This window comes from Eleutherodactylus coqui, chromosome 7 (assembly GCF_035609145.1).
Source record: "Eleutherodactylus coqui strain aEleCoq1 chromosome 7, aEleCoq1.hap1, whole genome shotgun sequence".
In the NCBI taxonomy this organism is placed as follows: Eukaryota; Metazoa; Chordata; class Amphibia; order Anura; family Eleutherodactylidae; genus Eleutherodactylus; species Eleutherodactylus coqui.
The window spans coordinates 127,817,741-127,838,087 of record NC_089843.1 but is presented as its reverse complement, the minus strand read 5'-3'; the positions used below and the strand labels follow the sequence as shown (position 1 = coordinate 127,838,087).

Sequence of the window (20,347 nt, the reverse complement as noted above, 5' to 3'; positions counted from 1 at the left end):
TAAAGTAGTAGCTATTGGGGGATCGCAATACAGGGGGTCTAAAGATAATGGTAAACGGCCAACAGGTTCTATAAGAGATATGTACGAGTACAGATATCCACATTTCTACTACAACCAGACCAGATACCCCAAACATTTGTAAACCATTATGTCTGGGCTCACACAGGGCGGATTTTCCGCGGAAATTCCACTCGGCAAATCCACCTGCGGCTGCTAATCCCGAGATTAGCCAGCCATGTGGATGAGATTTCTCAGAAACCTCGTCCACACGGAACGGCGAATCCGTCGCCAGAAGCTGGCGTTGTGGCGCGGATTTCCCGACTGCAGCATGTTCATTCTTTTTTCCCCCCGTTTTTTCTATGGGAGTGCAGCCAAGGCGCTCCAAAACCCACAGCCAAGTGCCACGGGTTTTGAAGCAGCACTTTCCTGGCGGAAATCTTGCGGTTTTTCGCGGCGGGCAAAACGGCAGATTTCCGCTGGGAATCCGCCGTGTGGGAACCCGGCCTAGATGTGCACTATAAATTAGGAGCCACTCTCTGAAAACCACATTGTTCCATGCCTGCTCTCCTCACTTGATTGCCTGTCACATTCTGTAGGTCTGCTGTATATTCCAGTCACTTCCATACCATGTAGCCCCCTTATACAAAATACCATCTTGACGGTGAGATTAAATTCCAAAATGCATCAGTCCAGCATTAGTTAAGGCTATACCATTTTTTCCTGTATGGGGACAGTTTAATTATCATTACCTTCTATATTCACTTAAATAAGCTACAGACCATAAGTATGCAGTCAAGAAGGTGAGCGGTGATCTCCTCTATTATAGCTGTGTGACAGAAGCTGTGTGATCATTATCAGTAACTGATAGGAGTGTCTGCGACCCCCTCTGGGCAGTTTATATGGTAGATCTATGTAATAGCATCATACAGAGCAAGAAATGGACTATAAAAATGAATCCACAACCCCAAGTAAATCCGAGTTGGTCAGAATTGAGATCACATGACCATCTGAGGAAAAAGAGGCCGGTAGATTAAGACAGAAAAAGCAATAACTAAGTAAGGTAACACTAGCTAATTTATATATACTACGGGGATAGCTACATTATGAATGACTTTAAAAAAGTGACCCTTGAAAGAAAACTTTTGCAACCTAATCCTTTTCATACAATGTAAATGACTAAGTGCATAACTCTAGCACTGTATAAGGAAGATGTGCTTTTAGCAAAATAGATCATTGCCAGAGGAATACTGTCTTCTGCCTCCCACAGCGAGTCTCAAAGAAAAGGAGCAAAAAAAAAAATCCAGAAAAATAATTCCATATGTAAGTTCTTTAAACAACACCAAGCTGTAGTATTTCGGCGTGTCCTGAAGTGCACTCCTCTCACCCTATGATCGTGTATGAAACATAAATAATGAACACACATTGGAGTCAGAGGTACTCTTGGATGCCAGCAGCAATATAACAAGCCTCAGTACAGTCAAAAGTTGAGCTCAGCATCAAATAAAGTGACCACATATTGCTTCAACAAGACAGACACAGATCACTTCTGCCCGCTCCAAGATATAGATTACGTTTTGTTTTTTTTCAGACTCATAAAAGTAAAACTACATTGAAGTAAAAACCGTTTTAGAGCCGTGTACAAGGAAATAAAGAGTCTTAGCACATAATTTTAACTTGGCAACATTAAGGCGATCAGGTAGCACAGTCAAAACAGCACAGCCCTTTGTAGTCACAAATGAACTTTTTCTAGTCTTTACTATGCATTGCAATAAAGCAAGAAGCCAAAATCAAAGTATTCAGAACTATTCACATAATCTTCCAATTATAGAAATCACTTTTAGCAGCTGCATACCGCAGATAAAGCAACGTTAGTCAAATATCCCAAGACAAACTGCAGTAATGGTTACACTGCAATAGTAATGGCATAAGAAAGTAGCGTAAAAAGCATTAAATAACACCCTTCCATACAATATATATCTAAGATTATGAATATAAATGGTAAAAAGGAAAAAGTATCCCTCCATCTATCAGTCAGCAGCCCATGTATAATATCAGCTAGTACCGCCAGTAAGGTTGGGTGTGGTGACATCATTAAGTTACCCGATCAGCATGCTGATGTCATCTGTAATAACTGTAAGGGAACCAGGAGGACATCTAGAAATTAATACTTTTCTCTTAATAAAACAAGTGCTGGAGCTTAGATTTCATTTTGTTTTAATATTTTATAATGCTTCATATTATATTTTTTAATTTTAATTTGAAGTTTGAGACTAGAGCCAGTAAGGGAAAATGTGAAAGTTATCATATTATTATTAGAAACATAGGATCATAAGCCGCACTTTCTACCTGCTGGTGATCCAGGGAAGGAGCTCAGGGCACAGTCTCTCAGAGTCAGTGATCAAAGTAGTGGCTGGTAGTATCACCTCCTAGATATCCATCATTTCTAGTCACAAGTGATTAGTGGCATAATCTGTTTGTGTCGGCGTCGGGCCAGTTTCACCAAAATCATTGTGCATTGGGACAGCCGAATCCATCTCCAATTAAAGCCAATGGGAGTAAAGATTTGGTTCACTAATTCACCCTCCAGAAGGTCCCTAATTTAGCCTGAGCCACTAAAATTGCATGGGAATCCACATCTGGGGAACACTGTGCTCCTTCCATAAATTTGTAAAAATAGTTTACAGTGGTATACTGGTCACTCGTAGCACACAAATGTTACTGAAAACAAAAGAAGGCCACATTGGGTCTTCTAGATCCAAAATTAGGCCAAGGGAAACAACATGTGTGCTGCTTGTTTTAAAAGCAATCTCATACATTTTGCAAAGTTAAAAAATTCTACCAGTTGAACAGAACAGCCAAGCACGGAGCTTCTCCAAGGAACAGCTGCAGTGCCAGGTGCTCTCAGCCCCGCAGCATAGGGGAAGGAACAAACAACTATTCTTCCCAGAGCCAATCTTACACAATATGGGTCAGCAGGTGGCTATTGTGTGTACAGTTCTCTTATTGCACTACAGAAGTGGATGAACACTGGTGAATTTCTTCTCCATACAAAAAATTGGTTTAGATTGAATCAACCACTTTGAGGACTCCTTTGATCTCTCTCTTAGGGGTAAAATCTCCTCCTTTGTCACCTCACTCCCTGCCGAGCTTACAGATGTAGGTCTTTTTGGCAGCAATATGTTTCTTCATCAGTATTTCTGGTTCAAATCTCGGCCCCTTCCCTTTATTTTATAATTTCTATGCTTAAAGATTTTGAATTCAGAACTTGGGAATCCTTGAGCGTACGAAAAATAGACGATTTATATAAAAATAATTCTATATTAGATTTTTCTACATTATGCATGTTATTTAATATAACTACTTTATATAAGTCATGTAGGATTGCAACATGCTTTTCGTTCTTTAGATGTTCATAAGCTGGTTTTCTCCAGGTCTGCTGTCACTTTTTTCTCCCGGTCAACTTGGTTATCCATAGGCATTTATATCTTTATGACGACTTTTTTTAGTATCTCAAACTAAGTTGGAGTCCTAACAGAAAATATTTATGCATTGGTACCTACCTCCTGTTAGGCTTCCTAAAATGAACAATTCTTCCCCTGATACATGCTAGTGCGGTTGTGGCTTGAGGGGTACCTATTTCCTTATGTGGTCGTCTTGTTCTATTATTTCTTCTTTTGGAATATGATTTTTGATTTTGTATACACTTACACGTCGCTTTGTGGCTCAAGACCTGGTGCTGGCTCCTTGGTTTTTATTTGCAGATAAACTCTCAGCCTTTTACTGAGTCCTTATGTCTCATATCCTTCTTGCATCCCGCCTGGTAATTGCTAAAAAATGGAAATCTTCAAGTGCACCATCCCTGAACTAAGTTATTAATTCCATTAATCTTGCGTATCAGTTGGATAAAGTATATTCGTATAGATAAGTTACCAAAACCTCAACATTTTCCTCCAAGGCACCCTGGACAGAATATCTCACCAAGAATCCCTTATAATTGCCCATACTTTTTATATTACCCATGAACAATGATGTGATGTCCGCACAGGCCCGTAGGCTACTTGTGATAATGCGGTGTATTATTTTTATCTGTGCATTTCCTGCCTATATTTATTTCTCTCTTTTCCTCCTTTACATTATTTTAGTAGTGGTGGACACCTTACTCTTAATACTTACCCATTCTTTATTTGTATACCTATATGTTCACTTTAAATGTTATATTCTCTTTCATGCTAGTATGTTCAGGTTCTAGGACTAAATTATGAAGAACAGTAGGAGGAAAAGGAGGAAGGGGAGAATAAACAGTACAATCTGAAGCCAGGGAAGGTTGTTTACTCTCCCTTTCCTCCTTTTCCTCCTACTGTTCTTCATAATCTAGTGTCTACAGAGCTGTCGGCAGCTCTTTGCGTGTGCGACTGAGATCCCGTAGACATATGAGTTTTCGGACAGCATATTGGCATTTCCCATGTGCAAAGCTGTATGGAGGCCGGGTTTTGTTACATATGGATATCTGTGCCGATGTAAAGGGTATTAAAAGGTAAAGGAAGAGGCGGGCACAGACACTGATGAATCTCTTGCAAATCTTGGGGGTACCATGAAACGTGGCCCACCCCTTTTGGCTTCATTCGCTACCTCCAGGACATTGGCTTAGCAGTGGTCCCACAGAACTTCGAGAGATGCAGAAAGCAGATTTCTGTTCCTCCCATGCTACTCCTTCACTTTGCAGTTGGGCTTTACGCTTTATTGTTTACGATGGTCACAATTGGCATAGTTGATGGTCTCTGGATATTGAAATAACAGTGGTGTACTTAAATAGGAAGCTCATCCATGCCTTCCTATTTAAGTATACTACTGTTATTTCAATATAGGACACCAGTGCTGGATAAGTTTTTTTATGACTACACCCTGTATATAAAGTATAGAGCCTGTGCATAGTTTTCCCATGACAGCCAACTAGTACCATGCAAAATTGTCAGAGAACACAACAGAAGGCCTGTACCTCTTTGTTCTACATTTTGATGGGGGTTTTAGAACCTGGACCCCACCAGTCAAAACTTCCATATCTACGAGAGTGTTCAGTATAAGACATAACAGGTAAATTACTTGATCTCACAAAATGACTGTGTGACAATTGAGGGTGGCTTAGCTGGCACTGGCCTCACTAAAGTAGGAGCATAGAAGTAGCCTAAGCTTTACCACCTTTCAAACACTCCCTTTCACATGCACCCTTCAAAACTATCTTCCAGTGATCTTACATTGGAAGGAGTAACAAAAAAGATGCCCTAGAAATAGGACGCTGAAATCTAATATACATTTCTATAAGAATGCTTGATATTCAGTGAGAAAGAACAAGAGTGAGAATGACACTTACATCATGCATGGAGTCGAGGAGTTTAGTTAAGTGGAAATATCGCTGCCAGCTCTGTCCAGCACTGTGTGGGCTCTTCATTAATATTTTCCTTAGTTCTTTAATGTAATTCAGTCTCATTTCTTCAAACGCAGCTTGGCATTTAAGTCCATCTTTAGGAACTAAGTTGAAAAAACAAGGGAAGAAGTCACTGAACAAAACTGTAGAACAAGTGGTAACTCAAATCAGAAGAATTTATGTATGTACAAGTGGCATAATAAGATAACAAAAATATTTCGTTCAGATCTGTGTTAAGATACCCATTGTTCGGCCCCTACGACGGAGCAACAAAAGCAGGAGTGCTGGTTTTGGTGCTCCTATGACATAAACAGTGCTCAGTGGACGCCTTGACTATAATAATGCCTGAGGAAAACTACAACATGGCGGGAGTAACGGAGACCTGGTTGGATGAAAGCTGTGACTGGACAATGAAATTACAGAGTAAAAACTGGAAAGGGGGAGGAGTTTGTCTCTATTTAAAATCTTGTTTAAAGCCCACATTACGGAAAGATATATGGGACGGAAATGAACATGTGGAGTCTATGGGTGCTAATACATGGAGGGAAAAACAACAATGAAATCCTCATAGGGTTTTTTATAGACCACCAAATATAAGAGAAGCCACTGATCTATTACTGGGGCAAATAGATGAAGCAGCAAATCACAATGAGGTAATTATTATGTGATTTTTAAACTATCCGGATAAAAACTGGGAAGCCAAAACCTACGGATTTCATAAAGATAACAACTTCTGTCGATTTACTAAAGATGATTACCTTATCCAACTTGTACAGGACCCAACTAGAGGGATGGCTATTTTGGACTTAATATTAACCAACAGACCTGACAGAATAATGGGGGTGCAGATTGGGGAGGCACCTGGGAAATAGTAACCATAATAAAATACATTTCAACTTGTCTTTCAAAAGAGAGTTTTATGGGGGAGCTACGAAAATAAGAGTACAAACAATAAATTGGAAAGGTTTAAAAACATCCTAATTACTTACTATGAGAGGTTCATACCCACAGGAATTAAAGGGCGAGAAATAGGAGAAAACCACTGTGGCTCAATATACACGTGAAGGGGGTAATAAACAGCAAAATAAAGTGTTTAAACTACTAAAACAAGAAGGCAGCAAAGATGTATTAAAAACCTACAAGGAAAAAAAATTAATAATGTAAAAATCAGCTTCTATGAAGAGATAAGTTCTAGACTGGACCAGGAGAGTCACTGGATCTTGTGTATCTGGAATTTCCATAGCATTTGATACTGTGCCACATAAATGGTTGGTATATAAAATGAGAATGCTTGGTATGGGTGAGAATGTCTGTAAGTGGGCAAGTAACTGGCTCAACGATATAGCCACCTTCTGCTTTCTAAATGGTACATACTCTGATTGGGCCACCAATACTAGTGGGTTACCACAGGGGTTGGTTTGGGGCTCTATTCTTTTTAATATATTTATTAATGACCTGGCAGAAGGATTGCACAGTAAAATAGCAATACTTGCAGATAATACAAAACTATGTAAATAAATTAACACAAGAGAGGAGACAAGGCACTTTCAAAAGGATCTGGATAAGTTGGGGGCTTGGGCAGAAAAGTGTCAAATATTGATAATGTGTAGGTAATGTACATTGGCAGAGGAAATACATGTCACCATTACACACTAAATAGGAAACCACTGGGAAAAACTGAAATGGAAAAAGACTTGGGGATTTTAGTTAACTGTAAACTTAACTGGAGCAACCAGTGTCAGGCTTAGGATCATGGGGTGCATCAAAAGAGATTATGAGACACATGATGTGAACATTTTTCTTCCTCTTAACCAATTACTAGTCAGACCACACGTGGAATATTGTGTAGAGTTATTAGCACTCAAAAAGGACATATTGGAGCTTGAGTGGGTACAGCGGCGGGCAACTAAAGTAATAAATAGCATGGGCAGACTACAATACCCAGAGATATAATCAAAATTGGGATTACATAGTTTAGAAAAAAAGATGGCTGAGGGTGACCTCATAACTGTGTATAAATAGATCAAAGTTCAGTACAGAAATCTCTCCCATGACCTATTTGTAAGCAGGACTGTGACTGTAACAATGCATGCATTACGTCTAGAGTAAAGAAGGTTTCTACACCATCATAGAAGGGGTTTCTTTACTGTAAGAGCAGTGAGACTATGGAACTCTATCTGCCTGAGGACGTGGTGATGACAAATCCAATTAGAGAGTTTAAGAGGGGCCTGGACATCTTTCTTGAGCGGTACAATATTATATATTATAATCATTAATAACTTCAGAAGGGTCGGTAATTCAGGGATTATTCCAATTGCCAGATTAGAGTCAGGAAGGATTTTTTTCCCCTTAAATGGGGAAAATTGGCTTTTACATCTTTGGGCATTTTTGCCTTTCTCTGGTTTAACATTGGGAGGGTAATAGGCTTAACTGGCTAGACATATGTCTTTTTTTGGATTTGCATACTATGTTACTTTGTTGAGTTTCTAGTATTCCATTTGGCTTTACTTTATACCAAATCTGCACCTGATGCTTCAATGGCGGGTCTGACGCCTATCTGAACATGTCCTAAACGAACAAACTGCTATAACAATATACACATATCACCTGTTTTTCTTCTCAGTTTTTCCTTAGCTGAAAAGAACAGGCAGAACTGGATCATTATGCTCCAACATTCACTTTATAGCAAGAAATAGGTATGATGGTAAAAAAAAAAATGAACAGCTAAAAACGGACAACTACACAGGAAATGTATTCAACGACAAAATGTGACCTCTATTACAGGCCTTTCAGATCCCCCAGTCCTCTTAATAAGTGTTTTACGCAACTCTACTTTCACTGTAAGGTTTCTCAAATGTTGCATCAACATCATTTAAACTGAAAAATAAAATAGAAGGGAATTTTACAAACAAACTGAACTAAGTTGAAATACAAAATTCTGGAGAAGTGCCCAGATTCTTGGATTGGGTTTATTAAACACAGTTGTACTATCGATCTGGATAACTTCCAATTCCCTATGGGTTAGGAAATATAAGAGAAACTGTATGTAAATGAAAGAAAATACACGATCTGTTGCCATTTGTGTGTTTCACAGTTTATGACTAGAGATAAAACTTTACATCAAATATGTCACCAAAAAATACTGAGCAATGCTTCGATACTGTGTAAGTTCCGAATCGGCACACATGTTCATTCATGGAATGTGCCTCCATTGGATTTCACATAAACATGAAGGAATAATTCATATGGCTTTTAAATCCAGTAGTCAATGTAATATCATGCCATATATATCTCAACATTTTGCTATATCAATTGCAAATCTTCATTCACATAAATGTTGACATCCAACATCAACGCTAGCGAGACATTTTGGTATATGATCAACCTTTTATGGACTTTGACGTAAGTGATCTATCAATGTGTTAGGATCAATTTTTTACATTTTATTAGCTATTTGAAGCTGACTTTTCTCAGATCCCAGATGTGAATGCAGGGGCACAGCCACACACTTCCTGGTGATCACACTTTCACAGCTCTTATGCCGCATGATGCCATCCATCCAACAAAATACATGCATCGCGTCAGGCAGAAATTGTTGGTGAAAAACGTGTGCAACTATTGTAAAAGACACATTTCTAAACCACATTAAGGGCTCATGTCCACGGGGAAAATAAGAATTAAAATCCGCAGCGGATTTTAACTCTTCTCCCGCGCGTGGATCCGCACCCCATAGGGATGCATTGACCACCCGCGGGTAGATAAATACCCGCGGATGGTCAATAAAAGGCATTTTAAAAAAAATGGAGCATGAAAAAATCTGGACCATGCTCCATTTTCATGCGGGTCTCCCGCGGGGACGGCTCCCGCGGGCTTCTATTGAAGCCTATGGAAGCCGTCCGGATCCGCGGGAGACCTAAAATAGGAATTTAAAAGCATTTACTCACCCGCAGCGGGCCGGGAAGGTCTTCTCTTCCTTACGGCCGCATCTCCCTTGCTTCGGCTCGGCGGATGTGCCCGGCGCATGCGTGCGGCACGTCGACGACGTGCCGGCGACGTGCCGCCGGCGTGACGAATTCATCCGCCGGCCGAAGAAAGAAGATCCGGCCGCGACGCAGAGAAGAAACGGAGCGGATGGGAGGTGAGTTTATTCTCATTTATTCTTCTTTTCAGCGCCCATGTCCGCGGGGCAGGAGGGACCTGCTGCAGATTCTACATGTAGAATCCGTAGCGGGCCCGATTTTCCCCGTGGACATGAGGCCTAAGAGTTGATTCCAAGGTGGCGTAAAAATCTGCCACAAACAAATCATCTAAAATGCGGATCTTCCCTGAAAATGGTGCAGAATTGTTGCAGATTTCCATTGGAAAGGACAGAATCCATAGCATTTGCGCACCATTTCTACACATCTTGATGGAGATTTCTTTGGGGTGGATTTTTAAAGGTACATTCATATGGGGCGACTGTCGGGCACATAAATGCTTCCCAGTCATCCCAGCAACCATCACTCCTGTGCTCTCACAAAGGAGCAATAGTTGTTCGTTGAACGACGGCGAAGCATCTCAGGGTGCTCTTCTGGTCGCCGCCCTCCATTCACTGTGAACAGGCAGTCATTCATAGATTTTTAGGCGAGCTTAAAAACCAAGCGACTACGTCAAGTGAGTGATTTCTCACTCAGTGCCCCATCAGTGAGTGTGTCTAAATGACTATTGCCCCAAATCGCTGTTTACAGCAATTATTCATGTGATAATTGCCCCATGTAAAGGTACCTCAAGGCACATATGTATCCACGCCACAGGGGTGTTTATTGTAGTGATAGGAAATTATAATCTGGCTCCTTAGACTATTTTGAACATCTGCAATATCAACTATCGCTTTTTAGTACATTTAAATCCTTTGTATCAGCTGAAGTAGTTATCTAACGCTTTAAACGTTTTCTCTGCTGATGAACAGTAACTATATTGCAGATCGCTTTGTATTGTGACTTGATGTTCACTGTTCATTTCCCATGCGAGTACCGTAGTTGCAGAATTTTTGAAAAGGGAAAAATTGTGGCAAAAATTGTTTAAGGGGCTCATAAAGGACGATATCGAGGGGTATGTGACAGAAAATACTACGAGAAGTGGTAGGATGGTTTTACTGTGGGCAGAAGTTGTACAACTAACGTGATTTGTTTTTATGAAGGTGGTGAGTAGAAGCATGGACAGATGAGCCACTGCGGATATAGGGAGAATTTAATAAGATTTTTCGGATTTTAAAGGCACAAGTTCTTGCGAAAGTTCTGCTTGAGCAAGAAGTTCTGACTTTTTACTTTTTTCCTCTTTCCTCACCACTTTCCCTAACAAAAAAAAAGTGGACAGGACTCAATGAAGGGGTTAGGTTCACCCACAGTTGTGTTGTGGTAAGTCATTTCTACTCTGAATGGTTTCTAGTTATAAGTGATGTACTACAAGTAGAGATGTGCGAACGTACTCGTTAAGGGCGATTTTGCAATTGAACGTCGCTATTTTCGAGTACCTGACTACTCGGGTGAAAAGATTCGGGTGGCACCGGGGGGTGAGCGGGGGGTTGCAGAAGGGAGTGGGGGGGGGGGGGAGAGAGAGAGAGAGAGAGCTCCCCCCTGTTCCCCACTGCTACCCCCCACTCCACCACGCCGCCCCCCGAATCTTTTCACCCGAGTAGCCAGGTACTCAAAAATAGCGATGTTCGATTGCGAAATCGCCCTTAACGAGTACGTTTGCTCATCTCTAACTACAGGGTTCGATGATGGGTCCACTGTTATTTAATGTGCCATATTAATGATATAGAAGATGGAATTAATAGCACTGTTCCTATGTTTGCGGATGACATCAAGCTGTGTAGTACAATGCAGTCTATGGAGGATGTTCATAAATTACAAACTAATTTGGACGTACTGAGTGTTTGGGCATCTGTTTGGCAAATAAGATTCAACGTAGATAAATGTAAAGTTATGTATCCTGTTACTGATCAATAGGTGGAAATAACGTTCTAGAATTGACCCATGCTCCTTTTTCTTCATCCACTTTATCTCTTGATTGAGCTTGACGGACATGATTTTCCAACTGTACTAACTACGCTATGTACCTAGGTAGATTGTATCCAGTTAAATGGAAGGGAGAAAAACCCTGCATACAAAATGATGCAAACTTACGATATGGAATGTCTGTGCAGATATCTGGCAGAATGTTTCCTCATGTAAACATACTCAAATGCTTTATTACTGCCACCCTGTAGGGTACTCGGGTAAGCCTGATGCAGTTTCCATGATCTTTTTAGAACCTACAATATGAGAAGGTATGTTCAAGGCGTTAAGCCCACCATAGCGCCACAAGCTGGTCTGGACTACTGTGCCACAGCTTGATACAAATCGACATGCAGATAAGCTGTACTGCTTCGATGGGCTGACTCAGCCACCCATATTTTCTGTAAGTGTGTTATTACAGAAGTGGGGTTTTAAGAAGCAGTCAGATTACAAGTCTATTGAAAAGATAAAAGACCTTTTATAAGCTTATCGCCGCAAAAATAGCTTGAACAAGTTCCATTTAACTTTGCCCTTATCATCCCACCCACATGTCTCGCAGAGAAAATGCTCATTAGCTTGCTTTTTTGATGCAACATAAGATTATTTTTCTCCTTTAAGATTTACAAAATGGTAAAGTATACTATGCTAATCTTTACTGAACACTGCTAGCAGACCCTACACCGAAGAGAAGGTTCACTGTTTCCGGCTGGCCCTAAGTGCGGTACACTTGCCATACACATTATAGCTGTTCCCAGAAATATGCTGGTTTCTTCAGGATGACCAATCCCGCTTATTTCAATGTTGTGATCAGAATCAGCTGTAGGCAGGCACCTCTGGCAATGGCTTATGTCTCTATGGAACAAAAGCATGGACTATATTGAACCCCCTCCCCTCCCCCCCCCCCCCCCCCCCACTCAAATAAACCAGAGAAACAATCAACCAAGAAAAAAAACTTTTAAGCACATCTGCAAACTCTCAGAACTGAAACAGATTTCCATTAGTTGGAATCATTTATTACCAAGACACAGAGCACAACTGAATACTGCCAGAAATGTCCATTATCAGACCTTTTGCTCCAGGTCTAGCTTACGCTAAAAGTTTGGTTAATTGTTCCCTCTACTGAAAACTCCAAACCAATTCATATAATGAGCAAAAAGTGGTTCAAATTTACAATTACTAGATGCCATTTCTAACTTTCTAACCAATGATCATACATATTAAATAACAGCTTATGTAATTTAAAGTCTGCAACATGCTCTAAATCTGTGCAGAATCCTTTTGTTGAATGGGGTTTAGAGTCCAGTAAGTGATGGCACTTTACATTGATAAGAAATCCAGTGGAATGAGACCTGTACATGTTTACTGCCTATTATTCTTGACAGTAATGACAGGAAACACAAAGTAGGTAACAATAAGTAAACGTAGTTGAATAGATCACCTGTGCTAAGTAGCAGCAAAACTTTCATGATTGTGTACTCCTCAAAGGTTAGCTGCAAACGATTAAATTCCAGACTTATCTGCTGCATACTTTGGCACAGCTCATACATGGCAGACTGGCGCATCCGTTCTCTGCAAGAGAAACACAATTACATAATCAGGCATACTTGTAAATAGATCTCTACTGTTATTCACATTAAAGGGGATTCTGGGCATTCAACCCCTTGTAGTATTGATGACCCATCGTCAGAATAAGTCATCAATAGTTGATCGGCAGGATCCATGACTCGAAACGCCACCGACAATCAGCTGATCTCAGCCTCTTTACTCACTGTAGCAGGCCGGATGTTGACAGCTCTGTCCACATAGGGGCCAGAGCCAGAAGTGCAATAGAGGGTATGGAGCTATGCCTTCTATTGCACTTCTGTCTCCAACCTCAATACAAACAGGGCTGTCAACATCCAGCCGCTGCAGTGAGTACGGTAGCGGAGATCCTCTGATCGCTGGGGGGCTCCAAGCAGCAGACACCCATCAATCAACTATTGATTACCTATCCTGAGGACAGTCCATCAATACTACAAGAGGGCAAGAGCCTGGAATATCCCATTAAATAGAAATAATTTACCCAAAACAATGTGCTTAAAAACAATAGAAATAAAACCATATACAGTATTTTGTCTAAAAAAAACCCAAAAAACTGCCACTAGACAGTGTGAATAGGTGTTAGCTGTAGGTCAATAAGGAATTATGAAACACACTACAACCCAGTGTGGCAGTTATTCTTTTGTTGTGCATTTCTTTGGGTCGGTGGCATTTTTTTGCCATCACAGCAGGTTGTAGGTTTACTGTTTTTTTTTTCTGACATTTTTCCTTTGACTGGTCTACAGGAAAAAAAATGCAAGAAATAACAAAATGCAGCTTACTTAAGGTATTGCTTTCAGTGTTTTCCCATAGGGTTCTTTGTAGGGAAAAATATCACAAAAATTTCTATTTAAAAAACTCCACAAGAAAAACTTTGCAAGCCCCCAACCCCAAAAACGCCACTTCTGGCTTTGGTTAAAAAAAACCTACATGAAAAACCTCATTATTGTTTTTCCAAAAAATAAAAAATCTGCGTGAAACCATGCTGACAGGATTCTCTGTGGACTCCTTTACACACACAATTGTTTTTCCGCATTATAAAATGCATGCATAAACCGTGGTATGTTTCAAGTGTTATTACAAAAAAAATGCAGTTTGGTACCAGTTGGCCAGTAGAGCAAATATGATTGTTTCCAGTAAGAGAAACAAAGTAACCTTGTAGATATGATACCTTTTATAGGTTAACAAAAATGCATGATATTAGAGCAAGCTTTCGGACCTCTTCACGGTCCTTCTTCAGGCTGGGCCATTATGCCTGAGGAGGCCCGTGAAAAGGTCCAAAAGCTCGCTGTAACATCATGCATTTTTGTTAGCCATTAAAAGGTATCATATCTACAAGATTACTTGGTTTCTCTTATTGAGAACAATCACTTCGAGTGTTATCAGTGACACAATTTCCATGCATTTAGTTTTACATATGGTTTTCATTGGAGTTTGTGCTTAAAGTAAAACGACCCAAAACACACAAAAATGCCGCGTGTGAAAGAGGAGTTGCAACGATTAAAAAAAACAGGACTGCTTCCTTCAAAAACAATGCAGCGCCTCACCTTTCTATGGGTGTGCAGCATTAGAGCCTAACCCCATTTACTTCAATAGGGCTGAGCTGCAATACCAAAAACAAAAACTGTTGAGAAATGTAGTGCTTTTTGTTTTTTTTTAATTTGGAAGAAAATAATGTTTTTCTAATATACTTATTTAAGCTACTTAAAAAATAGTGTTGAAGATCCACGGACACGGCATCATACCAGCCCAATGTATTATTAGTGCATTCCAGAACACGGCTCGGTATTTCTGTACTAATCTCAAATTCTTGCTGAGAAAAACTTTAGTCATAAAATCCATATTGACCTCTAAAGGGATCAATGAATGAACTTGTTTGGTTTCTGAAGCAGCAGAGGGCAGAACACTTCAGCTGCTTGACAGTAATAGATATCACCACAAACCACACAACGACTTGATTTAAATAAAGCCACAGATATCATGTCAGAAAATGACTTTTCTATGCAGAAAATAGCTGCACTACTTTGTATTGCCCTGCGGATGCATCTTCCAAGGTGTTTACCTTGTATTTCATCATACACTGCATTCACTGGAGATAGAACGTTTGGATCATGAGATTCACAGAGGGATTCTCAAAAACTTTGGTATAGCAATACAGATATAGGAGAGTGCTGCACACACAAGTTTTTTATTTTTTTTAAACAATCTGTACTTTTTTGACTGTTTTTATGCAGTATTTTGATCCAAAGCCAGAACTGGATTTAGAAGATATCGGACATATAAAGGTAGGACTTATACTTCTTCCTGCTGGATCACTTCTGACTTTTGCTCAAAGACTGCATAAGAACTGAAAAAAGTGCCACTTTAAAAAAAATCTGCATAGAACAACCCGAAACGAGGTATTGTTGGGGATAAAACGTCTAAAGTCTTCTGAATATAATGTATATATACTCTATGACATAGCGCTATCTAGCTCTTGACAATGGATATTGTAAGTACTGGCGCTGTCAGGTGACATTTGTATCATCCCTTTACCTCCACTGAAGGCTGTCATATCAGTCTTCATCATGGCCATAGATGTGTCAATAAAACAACTGATCCGACTGATAAAGCGCAGTCAGATAGGTAATTGGTATGTCTATAATAACACAAAAATCGCAGAATGATGGAAAGCTTTTCTAGAAAAATCACCGGAGCTGCTTAAGTCTTCAATCTTTATCTCTACAGTTGTATGACTTTCTAGCAGTTGGGCACAGTATTAGGCGGTTTTCAGATGAGCGTATTTTTGCTCCGTATTAGGTCTGTGTTGCGGGGACTGTAATACGGAGCTAATGTTAACCTATAGGGCGAGTCACATAGCTGTATTTTTTTTGGCTCATTTTCAAAAACGGAGCATATCTATATTTTGCGTATTTGTATCTGTATTCCTTTCTGTTGGGCAAATACAGATCAGTATTTGCTCAATAGAAAATAATAAAAATACGGAGGCAAATATGGTTGAAAAATTGTTGACCTACAGATGTAATAATAATAATCTTTATATAACGCTAACATATTCCGCAGCGCTTACAATACAGGGGAACTAAAACCATACCATGGTTACATGAAGTAATCAATTCATGGAAACAGTAGGGGTGAGGGTCCTGCTCCAACGAGCTTACATACTACAAATAATGGGGTGATACAGAAGGTAAAGGGCTGGAGATGTGCATGGTATGGTGAGGTGGAGAGTGAGGGTGATGTAATGTCTTTTGAAACACATCCGTCATATGGATCAATATTTTATGAAAGCATTCTTATAATTATTTATTGACAAAAAACATATTTCTCATCAAGATTTTTTTAAAGACTTTTCGTGGGTTTTTTTGAAAATTTATTACCAAATTTTTAAAATTTCCTCAACTCCTGAAATTTTTATACTGAACATTGAGCCTCACAGTAGACTGATACTTTTGTAATTTGTAGAGATCACTTCTCAACAGACACAAACCACATTATCATCACATTCAGAATTATAATTATAATAGTAACGCTTATATATACAGACAACAGGATTCATCATGCACAGTTCACCGCCTCCCCCTCCCTGCATAGTGACTCCTTCACGTAACACACAAATGCGCACAACAGAGTCCTATACAAAATGTCAACAGACCCTTTCTGAAAATCTCAATGCAACTGTTAAAAAAAGAAGACCAATCTTACGTTGGAAAAGTATCCGTATGTGAATATAAGGAGAATGTTCTTATGTACAAAATGTTATTAGCGTGTATTGTAGAACTATATTTATTCCACAATGTAGAAACCTGGGGACAACAGTTGAATGGAAAGCAATGGTTAATTCAATGTAGGTTAACCCTTTGCAATCCAATTTTGGATTCAGGGTTTCCTAAGGGGCTTTCTCTTTCTGCCATTATACAATGGCACCATCTGCTGGCTGGAGTCAGTACTGCGGTGTGGGACATGCCGGCCCCCAACAACAGAGTGGCCAGTAATATACAGTAAGAATACCCTGCCGGATGTCTTCTGACATCGGAGCTGTACAGCCTTCAATCAGAATGTCTTTAGATGTCAGACCGTGGATTGGAAAGGGTTAAAAATCAAATTTCCAGCTCTAAAATTACATTGGCCATGTATGTAAAAAAAACCCCACTGGATTCACATAGTGAAGGAGCTGCCCTATAAAGGGCCATGGCTAATTTCTTTCAACAAGAATGACGCAGCTATGCCAGGAGGTGAGCGGTGAATGCGTGAACCATCCTGTCCATAACTTAAAATTGAATGGTTTTCTTTGTGAAATTTCTATTCTTAAACCACAAAATAGCAGCTATGAACTATAAAGAAGAAGGTCCGCAGCAGAGTGCATAATCCACTATGCAGAAGATATTTCTTTACACGGTTTTTACTTTGGACTCTGTCCTTGATTAATTCTTTTAGTGGGTCAGTCCCTTCTTTATGCATCATTTCCTCTGAGTTACAGTCAGCAGATGCCAGTGCGGTTTGGAAAGATCTGTTGTTGAAAGAGTGAATTATTCTGCATGTTCTTGTTATAAGATGCTACATCAGTCCAATGAAGTGTATGAATATAAAGCACAATTACATTCATGTATTCCCTGATGTTTATGTACAATTCCTTGCCCTCTGTAGATATGGAGGAGCCTATTAGAGCAATTATCACATGAGCACTGCTAATATATAATTATGCACATAGCTGAATTATAGATTTGTACAGATCTATACTACAGCAACTACAGCCTATTATGTGCCCAAGCACAACCACCGTGAGCCTCCGATTTTATGCTCGCGGCTTTACATGTTTTATGCATGAGGCCCTATGTTTTTTCTTCTGTTCCTTTCCGGCACCATCTACCCAAATACAGAATTAAAGATAATGATAAAGTACTTCATCTTAGACTCCTCAGTCCGGCACTGGGGACCAGTAGCCATCTCCCCCCTTGAAGTCCAAGGGCAGCGATCAATACCTATCACCCTTCTTTTTCCTCTGAGGAACACAGCACAGGACTTAATTATAACTTTGTGTCTTCCACTGTAAACTGTATTTTATAAATGTCAAGCAGGAGTCGATAGAACTAAAATTCTACACATCTGCAGCTTTACCCATCTCCTGCTCATCCGTATGAAGGAAGCGATGCAATGACTGCTATGTCCCATTGAAATAACCAGAGCAAGAAAAACTGATTAAAAAAAATAGAAACGAGTGGCAAAAAGTAGCAGCAGGCAACCATCGAGTCTAAGTGAGCCCAACATAACAATATACTTCCATCAAAAAGTGCACAAAGCAGGTAGGGTCCTCTTAATGATTTTGCATCGGGACGCAGAATCTTGATGTGACGCCTCCGATGCAGTTAATTACAAAAGGCCCCAATAAGTAAATGATCCTTTTTTTTTTAAAGCTACATTGTATTTCACACAGTAACAGAAAAATGAAATGATGCGTATGATAACTGTCAGAGAGATAGATACATAACAAAGCATATCAACGTTAATCATCTTCCATTATTTCAGAAAACAATGCAAAACCTAACCCCCTAAAAGTCAAAGTAACATAAGAGACACGTGAATGTCAGCCAATTAATGTAAAAACCAATTAAGAAGTCAATATACAATTGAATATTAGACCTAAATAGGTAAGCAGACATGATGTTCACATCACCAACCGTACAGCTTGTTGTGTGATTTTATCCTGCTTACCGTTACTATAGAAATCAGAATACCAAGAAGAATTACAGGCTTTATAACTAAAAGGTCATTAAGAGGTAGCTGCAGTCTTACAGAACATTATGCAATGATAATCCTAAATTTCTGAGGCTGCAAACAAATTATCATCTGAAAACCCAGGCAAGTAAATGGTGAATATCATATTTACTGTGATTGAATGTCAGTTTGCAAGGTTAAAACATCCTGCACGTTTTGCTTTTTATTAGATGGCTATCATCATCTTCTCCCTGTTGGTATTGTTAGGTAACTTGTGGTGGCCTTTATAGACATAGTAGTTTATTAAAGGGGTTGTCCTACTTCTAGCTGTTTTCAGGCAGCTCCGTACCTTGTGTAGTGGCCCAGGTTGGTATTGCGGGCTGAGGCATATTCACTTCAATAGGATGCAGCCTGCACGACAACAGCTTTAAAAGCAGAATGAAGACTGATAGGAAAATACACCGAAAACGGACAATCATCAAATAGTCCACCAACGACAAAATAGCTGACAATGTGAGGCTTTAGACCTTTAACCCTTTCCAATCCAATTTGTATCCTGGTTTTCCTAGGGGGCTTACTCTTTTTCTGCAGTTAAACAACAGCGCTATATGCTAGCTAAAGCCAGTACTGCATGAGGTGACACGTTGGATAGGCTCCGACAGCAGAGAGGCTGGTCATATACAGTAAGAGAACCCCAACGGACGTCTTCCAACATCGGAGCTGTACAGCCTTAAATCATAATGTCTTCAGGGGTCAGACAGTGGGTTGGAAAGGGTTAACTTCATAAAGCATCAATGAGGCAATCTTGATAAATGCTTTATTTTTTCATTGGCTTTCCATCTAGGTTGAATATCTGTATGGGTTGTAGCCCGGTTGTTGGCCTTTTCTATGTTTTATATCAATATATAGCTGCTTGTACTACATTGTGCAGGTGTCTTTTTTATTTCACTGTACAGCATACTCTTGTAAGTAGACCTCCTGACACACAAAAAAGGCAATCAAACTACACAATATGAAAACCTTGCGCCACGTAATTGCAGATAGAGATTTACAAAAATTACTTGTAATCTTTTTAACAGCTCTTTGTAATAAAAATATCAAAATATATTCATGAAAAAAAGGTTTGATACCTTCTTGCAAGTGTTACAATATTACGGTGGAACGGAAATATATTTCTTATCTGTATACGTATATATTTCCCCTAATAGAAGGGACAGTTCACCCAAGTTCATTTCTCTAATAATTACACCATGTCTTACTTCCGCTCATTCTTGACAGACCCAGTGACTCAATCTAGTGCAGTCAATTGCTTTCAATATTAGGAAGTTATTTTAGGAAGCCAAAACCACATTCAACCATAGTGCTTACATACTGTATATCCATATGTCTATGATGATTAAGCCATGTGTGATCTATAGCATTAGAGGTACTGACTCGTTACAGGAAAACAGATTCATTATGATTAAAGCTAAAGGGCAGATTTTCCTTCTCTCGATTTTCATTCACTACTTAAAATACATTTATTTAAAGAATAAAGAAAACCGCTATTTCACTGTACAAGTTACACAGAACAAAGCTCCTACTGTTCACTAGG

General features: G+C 39.6%; 1 protein-coding gene across 2 annotated transcripts in view; it reads right to left on the bottom strand.

Moving 5' to 3' along the window:
* The window catches only part of NR3C2 (nuclear receptor subfamily 3 group C member 2), a 296,242-nt gene that overhangs the window by 19,159 nt on the left and 256,736 nt on the right, over positions 1–20,347 (bottom strand). For both annotated transcript variants that reach the window (XM_066573661.1, XM_066573662.1), the window contains exons 7-8: positions 12,899–13,029; positions 5,369–5,526 (exon numbers count right to left, since the gene is read on the bottom strand). In XM_066573661.1, coding sequence (XP_066429758.1) covers positions 5,369–5,526; positions 12,899–13,029 — 289 coding nt within the window. The remainder of the gene's footprint in view (positions 1–5,368; positions 5,527–12,898; positions 13,030–20,347) is intronic.